The sequence below is a fragment of the Crocodylus porosus genome, unplaced genomic scaffold (genome assembly GCF_001723895.1).
Source record: "Crocodylus porosus isolate Cpor-Errol unplaced genomic scaffold, CroPor_comp1, whole genome shotgun sequence".
Classification (NCBI taxonomy): domain Eukaryota; kingdom Metazoa; phylum Chordata; order Crocodylia; family Crocodylidae; genus Crocodylus; species Crocodylus porosus.
The window spans coordinates 221101431-221110496 of NW_017728886.1; the positions used below are offsets into that span (position 1 = coordinate 221101431).

Below are 9066 nucleotides of genomic sequence, written 5' to 3' on the forward strand. Positions count from 1 at the left end.
CACTTCAGGAGGGATGTGGACAACATGGAGCAGGTCCAGAGGACGGCCACTCGCATGGTCAGGGGGCAGCAGGGCAGGCCCTACGAGGAGAGGCTATGGGACCTGAACCTGCTTAGCCTCCACGAGAGAAGGCTGATGGGGGATCTAGTGGCCATTTATAAACTAGTCAGAGGGGACCAGCAGGCATTGGGGGAGTCCCTGTTCCCCCGAGCACTACCAGGATTGACTAGAAATAACGGTCACAAGCTGGCAGAGGGTAGGTTCAGACTAGACATCAGGAGGCGCTACTTCACAGTCAGGGCGGTTAGGATCTGGAACCAACTTCCAAGTGAAGTGGTGTTGGCTCCTACCCTGGGGGTCTTTAAGAGGAGGCTAGATGAGCCCTAGTACTCTTTCCTGCCGTGGCAGGGAGTCAGACTTGATGATCTGCTCAGGTCCCTTCTGACCCTACTAACTATTAAACTATGAAACACTGTACAGTATAGTATATGAAAATTATTTTTACTTGCCTTTAATACATGGGGTGGTTAACTGGGTATAGGCATACCCCTAGGGGTACTTAGGTTATAGGGGGTATATGCCAGTGGATGAAGACAGAACACACCCAGTGTGTGGCAGCAGCATCTCCCGTGGTGCATTCACCTCTTACCCAGGGTGGGGAGGGGGAAGGGGAAGAGAGGGACATGCTGGCCAGCCCCGTGCAGCACACCATGGTGCTTCCCCACCTGCTTGAATGGTAGGATGGTGATGTTTTATGCCTGCCTCTGGCAGGGTGCGGTTGGCTGGTCGGCAGCCTGTGGATGGAGTCTTGGCTGGACCAGGTCATGGGACAATCTGAGCCCAGAGGCAGTAGGAGCCGCCCGTCCTCACCCCTGGATGAGCTGCTGGGCTTGGATTGTCGCACAACCCGGCTCAGTTGGGGCTGCTGTTCCCTGCCACACTGCTTCCCTCCCCCGTGACCTGGCGTGGCAGGGAGCAGCGAAGCCATGTGAGGATCTCTTTGCCTGCTGTTGATTGCCTTGCGTTGTCCTGGTGCCGCTTCTCCTGCATGCGGGGCTACACTGAGGGCAGTAGCAAAAACCAAAAAAACCCCTCAAACCAGTGGCAGGCACACATGAATGATGCATGCCCCCGGAGGCTGGGGGGGCACAGTGACCACCCGCAGGCGGCGGTGATGGTGGTGGCGGGGGAACGGTGGCAGCAAGCAGGGAGCTTCCTCAGGTAGCCGTGGCAGTGGCAGTGGTGCTGGGGGGTGGTGAGTGCTGACCAGCGGTTGGTGACCAGCCACAGACGCCACCAGCAGCAATTGGCAACTGCCTGACGACACCGCCGGCGGTGTTGGCAGTGAGAGGGGGGTGGCAAGCAACAACTGCCCGCAGGCACCAATGGCAGTGCCCAATCGCAGGGGATGCACCGCCAATCTCAGAGCATGCACGTGTACCCGTGTGCACCCCCTACGCCGGGGTGGGCAATTATTTTGGGTGGATGGCCACCTAGTTTTGGCAAGCCATCAAGGGCCACATGACAGGCAGCCAGGGGCAGATAAATATTAATTTTCTAAATTTTTTAGGGGCCCCTGTGGGCTGGATAGAATGGCCTGGTGGGCTGCATCCAGTCCACGGTCTGCATTTTGCTCATCCCTGCCCTACGCATTGCCAATGCACGTAGAGGAGGGTCATCACTGGGGCAGCATGGGGCAAGCCGCAGTGGGCAAGGAGATTCCTGCGTGGCTTCTCTGCTGAGTTGTGGGGGAGCAGGCCTGCTGTTCCCTGTCACCGCGGGTAGGGCAGCTCCCCACCACTGCGTGCACCTCTGGCAGGGTTGGAGGCCACCTCCGGCTGGGGGTGGGGAAGGAGAGGCATGAGCAGGGCCAGGGGATTTGGCCGGCTGATGCGTGGCTACAGAAAACCATGGTTACTCAAAACTGTATACTATGGTGGCTGGAATGGTATACAGAATATTAATTGTGAATACTCAAAACCATGTTTGGCAAAGCTGTGGTTGGCGAGGGAAACCTGTACATAATGAGTTCCTCAGAGCATGGACTGATTCTTATGGGCAATTTACATCCATTAAGAGCATTTTGCCAGGGTATGAAGGAGTATGTATGTTAATCAGACTTGGGTGATAGATAAATTTTTAAAAAATACTGTTGCACCACTTCCAACTTGTTTAAGCTTCTGGCAAGTGGTTTGTTGCCAGCATGATCTATACTTTTTGAAAACAATAACACATTTTATTCTTCAATACTGATTGTGAATATTCAAAGTTATTCTGTACCTGAGGTGCTTCAGAGCAAAGAACTTATGCTGTAAACAGAGCAGCCTAACAATACTCAAGATAACTGCTTTAAAAAAACACCCCTGTGGCTGTCCAGGCCCTGAATAAGGGACTGTCTGGTCTGTACTTTGGTACTTCTGACAGGATATGCACAGTCTAATTACATTTCTACATTTGGAAAGAGGCACCTCAAACCATCATTATTGCAGATTGGCACTACAAAATAAGCCATTATTTTAAGAGTTGTATAACGAGCTTTACAGACTCTTACGTTTTCTTTGTGCGTAATTGCTTTGGACAAAGATGAACAAAAGAAATAAAATATCCAGTATAGGCCAAATGTATGGGGAGTGTAAATGGGCATAACTATAAAAGTCAGGGGAGTTGTGCTGATTTTTACCAGCTTAATATTTATTTGACAATATAGTCATATTTTTGTATGGAAATTTTAGTCTATGGATTGCAAACTTGCATGCTGTAACATGCCATTTCTCAGAGCCCCTCTATATCCTCAGAATAAATATTGTTTTGTTACTGTATTTGCTGAGTTTCTTCTGTAAATAGAAACAAATCTTTTTATAGTGTTTTTGTTTATGCTTTGGAAAATCAGATTCATAATTGTCTTCTGGAAGTATCAGTGGTGGAAATGCTAGCATAGAATGACACCATCTTAATGACACCACTGGCTGGGGAATTGGCTCTGCGGTAGGACACAGAGGGTGGTGGTCGATCTTCATCAGTGATGTGGACATTGGTGTCAGAAGCAGACTGGCCAAGTTTGCTGACAACACCAAACTCTGGGGTAAGGCATCCACACCTGAGGACAGGAGGGTGGTCCAGGCGGATCTTGACAGGCTCAGGAAATGGGCAGACGAGAACCTGATGGTGTTCGACACCAAAAAATGCAAAGTTCTCCACCTTGGAAGGAAAAACCTGCAGCATCCTTATAGGCTTGGCAGTGCTACGCTGGTTAGCACTACATATGAAAGGGACTTAGGGGTGTTGATTGACCACAAGATGAACATGAGCCTTCAGTGTGATGCTGTGGCTAGTAAAGCAAGCAAAATGCTGGCATGCATCCATAGATGCTTCTCAAGTAAATCCCAGGACCTCATTCTCCCATTGTACTTGGCCTTGGTGAGGCCGCAGCTGGAGTACTGTGTCCAGTTTTGGGCTCCACAATTCAAAAAGGATGTGGAGAGTGTGCAGAGGAGAGCCACGTGCATGATCAGAGGTCAGGAAAACAGACCTTACGATGATAGGCTGAGAGCCATAGGACTCTTCAGCCTGGAAAAGCACAGGCCCAGGAGTGATCTGGTGGCCACCTATAAATTTATCAGGAGTGCTCCTCAGGATCTGAGGGAACATCTGTTCACCAAAGCACCCCAAGGGGTGGCAAGATCAAACGGTCACAAACTCCGCCATGACCGTTTCAGGCTGGACATAAGCAAGGATTTCTTCACTGTCCGAGCCCCCGAGGTTTGGAATAGACTGCTGCTGGAGGCGGTTCAAGCACCCACTTTGAATGCCTTCAAGGCACCTTTGGATGTTTATCTTGCTGGGATCCTATGATCCCTGCTGACTTTCTGCCCCTGGGGCAGGGGGCTGGACTCGATGCTCCAAGGTCCCTTCCAGCCCAAATGCCTATGAAATCTAAGGTGTGAGAGTGTCCTTTTGTATGTTAATTGAAGTAGGCTGTATTATGTATGCATCTAACAGAAATCTATTTTTATGTTAATCCTGTTTTTAAAATGCAGCAAAACCCCCAAGATTTGGGACTGGTAGATGGAACAGGCCTAGTTGTTTCTAATACCTCAGAGTACTCTTATTATTAGACTCAAATTGAAATATAGTACACCTGACTTTTTGAGAGGTGCTAAATTCTGGCAACTGCCACCACACATTTCACTGGAAGCTGCAGGGGTTCAGCACGTCTTTGGAACAAACTAGTATTAGTATAAGAGTGCTTTTTTCCTGAAGAAAAGATAGTTCTTTTCATGGTTAAATTGCTGTTACATTTATTTCCTCAGATTATACTCTGACTCTTCTTACCTGGCTCTGTTCTTTTTCTGAAATCTTTGGAATGGGGAACATCTTTCTCAAACTCATTCTTTGAACTTCTGTGAAGTAAGTTTATCTCCCCTTTTCAATATCTGTACTTTTTATGTAATTTAATCATTTATTCCTTTACAGCTAGGTCCTATAACTGCTTTTCTGTGAATTTTAATACTGTTGTACCATCTTCTTGTAGAAGAGCTGCATACTATTCTTAAACAAGATATATAAGCAATAGAAATACAGTCTAGATCCATTTAGCAATATATGAGTATTTGAGATTTAGAATCGACAGAGCCAAGGATCTCAAACTTAGGTTTACACAGAAACTTCCTTGCCCGTTTCTGTAATGACTGTGCCTCCTGCTTACATGGTCATGTATTACTGAGCAATGTGACATTGTGAGCCAAATTCTGTTCTACCATTTGGGTGTCTAAGTGGACTTAGGGGTGTAGGTTGTAGCTGTGTTGGTCTAATCAAGCTTGCTAAGCACATTTTTTCCAACTATTTAGTTGGTCTAATAAAAGATACCAGATTTACCCAAAGAACCTTGTCTGCCTAAGTGGATTTAGGCACCTAAGTGCAATTCTGTACACCTCATTCAAGTCCCTGAAATCCATTAATTGATCTACTTTGGTTACATGCTGTCATTGGGCTCTTCAGATTGAATAGAAGGTAGAGTAGACTTGCACTTTATAGACTAACCAAAGTATGTGTGTGCAATATATAGCTCAAGCTTTTGTGAGCTCACACATCTCCCTTCAGAATGATAAAAGTAGCAGAAGGGGGAGGACCCACTCACCTCTTTGTAGTAGCAGTTTTTCAGGGAGTTAAGTAGGGGGAATAGAATATAGTACTTTGGTGGCTAAGCTTATTTACATGCCTAGTAGGCAGCATAGGAACTCATCCATACCCATAACTGTGACATGAATGCCATGTGAGGCAGGGGAGTATGGTATATCTTGACTGGTGTGGAAAAGATGTATACAGTGATTTGTTGTGAAGTGAAAAATGAGTTATGGAATACCTGGTTAGACTAAGCAGAATAAATAGAGGTGGCATATTGCAATTTAGCTGATTTTTTTTTTTCCTCTCAAAATGCTAAGTATGTTGAGAATCACAATGAAGAATCACTCTTCTGAGTTTTTTAGTTTAACTTAGAGGGGATTTATCCAAAGTTTGAGCTAAAAGTCTTTCGGATTTCAGAAATAACTGCTCTCTCTGCAAATAGAGTTGATTGGTAATTATGGTATCATTTTTTTCCAAGTCTTACATCCTAAAGTCGTCTTGTGTGATTCACTTCTAAAACTACTCACAGTTATTTTCCCAAATTCACGTTTGCCACGTGGCACCATAATACATAATATTTATGCAGTTATCAGCCTTGAATTTTATAGGGGCTGAGAGCTCCCCCTGATAAACTTGTATTATACAGCTGGTCAGACTACAGTCCTTCTGGTCTTAAAAAATGTTGAAACTCCAAATTGGCAATAAGAATCAGAATTTTCCAAACATTTACTCTAGGAAGTTGCAATATATGTCAAAGTCTACCAAAATCTTGTCTTAGTGTAGCCAAGAAAACACAGCTTAGACCATGCATTGCATAAGGCATTTATCAATAAAATGGAATGCATTCCCATGCACTAAAGCACTGAGAGGCTGTTTTGCAGTGTAAGCAGCCTGCCATTGCCTGGGTTCAATATTATTGGAGACAGTTTGAATGAGGATCTATTAGTAACCTTAGGGATTTGATAGGTGCCTAGAATTCCAGTGATGTGTGCAGATATCTACTGGCACTGCATATGCTTCAAAAATTAAATGAGATAGAGAAGTGCGGCAGCATTCAGGGGACCACTTAGTTCTCAGCATAAGCGGGGTTAATACCACCACTTTCCTATTCCCTGCCCAAATCCTTATGAGAGAGGCTGGTGGAGAGAGAAGTGAGAGAGTGCCTGTAGGAAGTCGGCAGACAAGGATCTTTGGGTAAATGTGGTATCTTTTATTAGACCAACTAAATCATTGGAAAAATGTTTCTTAGCAAGCTTTTGGGTTTAAAAACCCTTCATCAGGGTTTTTAAACTATGTCCTTAGACCAGCATTTAAAACTGTGTGTTTAAACCATGTCCTTAGACCAACATGGCTACAACCTGCCCCCCTGTAGGAAGTCTGCATTCCACGCCCAGCCACTCCTCCCCTCCCCTTTTCCAGGGAAATCTTTTGTTGTATATGTTTTCACTCATGGAAGTTTTATGCTGATAAAGATTGACCCCTGCCAGAAACTCTGTTTGTCAAACAACTTCTGCTGAGTTATCTCAGCACCTTACAAAGAGTGGGCTGAATTTTCAGAAGGTTTCAATTATAAAATGCAGAGTGGAGGGAGGGGCTGAGAGAGGTAGGTCTCTACAACAGCACAGGAAAAAAACCAAGCTTGATGAGAGGTGAAACCTCCCTCCTGTTAACTTTGCAGTTTCATCATGTGACCATTGCTCTTGCTACTTCCCAGTATTGAAATATGAATTTCAGGAAGCTACAGTGGTAGAGTTGCTGTGAATGGCTGAGTGCATTGTTTTACCGGTGTCCCCAGTCTTTCTTTCTTTGTTTCCTTTTTTGTTCTTCGGTTCCTTTTTTCTTCTTTTTTTTCTTGGCATTCCTGCTCTTGTGCCTCTGTGTTGTTTGGGTTTTGCCATGCACAAGTGTAAAGCAGAAGCCTCCTGCAATGGAAGGAGAAACTGATTCAGGTCTCTGGACAGCTGTTTGTCTCTGATTTACCAAAGATATTGACCACAACTGGTGTGTTTATGGATCAGCAAAGCAAGCAAGTAGATCAGGGGTTTTGAGGAGCAGTTGGGTTTTACTCCCAGTGTTTGTGCCAGTGCTTACAGATGCTAACCTGAATAGGAATTCTCAAATCTTACCTTATTTCTACATCGTACCTTGTTCAGCTGACATTACTGAAACATTTGTGTGCACGTTTTACTTGAAAACATATAGATAACTTTGTGCTTCTGATTTACACAACAGCTGCTTTGCAAGCACTGAAGAGAAAAAAGAGGTATGAAAAGCAGTTGACCCAAATTGACGGGACGCTTTCAACCATTGAGTTCCAGCGAGAAGCATTGGAAAATTCCTATACCAATACGGAAGTATTAAAGAATATGGGCTATGCTGCCCAAGCAATGAAAAAAGCTCATGAAAATATGTAAGTGCATTCCCTTTGCTTTTACGTTAAAGACTTACAATACAGCTGTTACTGAAAAGGAGTCACCCTGTGACTATACAGGTTAAATCTGTCACTTTCATGGTTTAGCTTTTATTTTGATTCCAGCAGTTTAATGTTCAGGAACATTTTGTATAATGAACTTGGAAGAAACATAGCTATTTTCAATAGCAGATCTGAGAGATGCACAAAATTATTAGCCTAGACTATGACAGTTCAGGTGTCCTGAGGGCAGAAGACGTAGCAGGAGCACTTTAAAAACCCTAAGGGCTTTGGTTTCTTAATAATGCCCTAATCAGACTGAGTGGAGAACAAGGGAGCTATGGATAGTAATTTTCAAAAATATCATTTGCTCTTTGGGCTTTCTGCAGCATTATCATGCCTGAATACATAGCATTAAATTAAAAAAGGGCTGTTAGAAGGAGATGTGCAAGTCCTAAAATAATGGCAAAGATGAGGCTTCTTCAGAGAACAATGAGGGGAAGTTCTTAATTTGGGGGATGGCTGTGTGTGACTCCCAGCATTTTGGCATGATTTTCTCTTTACAAGGGGAATCTGAGCTTAAAGGCTGCCTATGTATGTGCTTGGAGGTGGGGGGTGGCATTTTGATCAGAGAGGTTCCTGGGCAGCCGCTTTAATTTACAATGACTCATTGTGTATGAAGCCCCACATGTTTAAAAGTGGCCACGGGATACTTTATCTAAACTGCATTCATCAAGGTTTGGTTAAAGCACCCCATGGTCATTTTAAAACATGGGGGCTTAATACATGTGATGCTGCAGTAGCGCTGCAGTGTTCTAATCAGAACGCAAGGCAGACTCAATTAATTGAGTGTGCTCTGACATGTTCTAATTAGAATGGCAGTGAGCACATGTATAGCCAGCCATAAATGCTGGCATCAGGAGGGAAATGAAGTCTGCTTTGGGAGTGTCAGTGAGAGCTGACAGACATGCCAACAGAGGGAGGAGAGGGGAGAAAGGCAGGATCTGCAGAAGCAACACTTGGCTTCTCTCACTCCAGAGGTGCTGGTGATTGGGGCGGCTGAAATATACAAAGCTTGCAGTGGAAAATTAAGGGCAAGATGAAAGGGAATGTTAATGTGCATCTCTCTCTTTTTATCCTTTACTCTGAAGAACTGCATTTGAGTCGCCCTTAACCAACCACATTGCTGGTCACGATCTCTGAAGGGAAAGGGGTTTACAGGCGCTAAATGGAGCTGGGTCTATCTCACTTTGCTCTCCTCACTGTTGTTGTCCTTGTTGTTCTCTTGGAAGTACTTGCCTCTGAAAAATCTATGCCAGTCCCTTCCCTTACATATGAGGTCTGCCATTTCTTTTCTATCGTCATCTTATATAGTACAAATGATGTATGATATTAGTCCAAAGCCAAAAGGCTCATGATTTACCAAATAGCTGTTGACTCTGCTGGGGCCAGGTCCAATTAACATTTCAAACCATAATGACTCCACAGCTCAACGCTGCTCAGTATGTGTGTGCACTGCAAGTCCCCCCCCC

At 44.7% G+C, this 9066-nt stretch overlaps 1 protein-coding gene across 1 annotated transcript in view; it reads left to right on the top strand.

Annotated features, from left to right (window-relative positions):
• Positions 1-9066, top strand: part of CHMP4C (charged multivesicular body protein 4C) — a 19112-nt gene that overhangs the window by 3195 nt on the left and 6851 nt on the right. The window contains exon 2 of the mRNA XM_019549762.1: positions 7357-7534. Coding sequence (XP_019405307.1) covers positions 7357-7534 — 178 coding nt within the window. The remainder of the gene's footprint in view (positions 1-7356; positions 7535-9066) is intronic.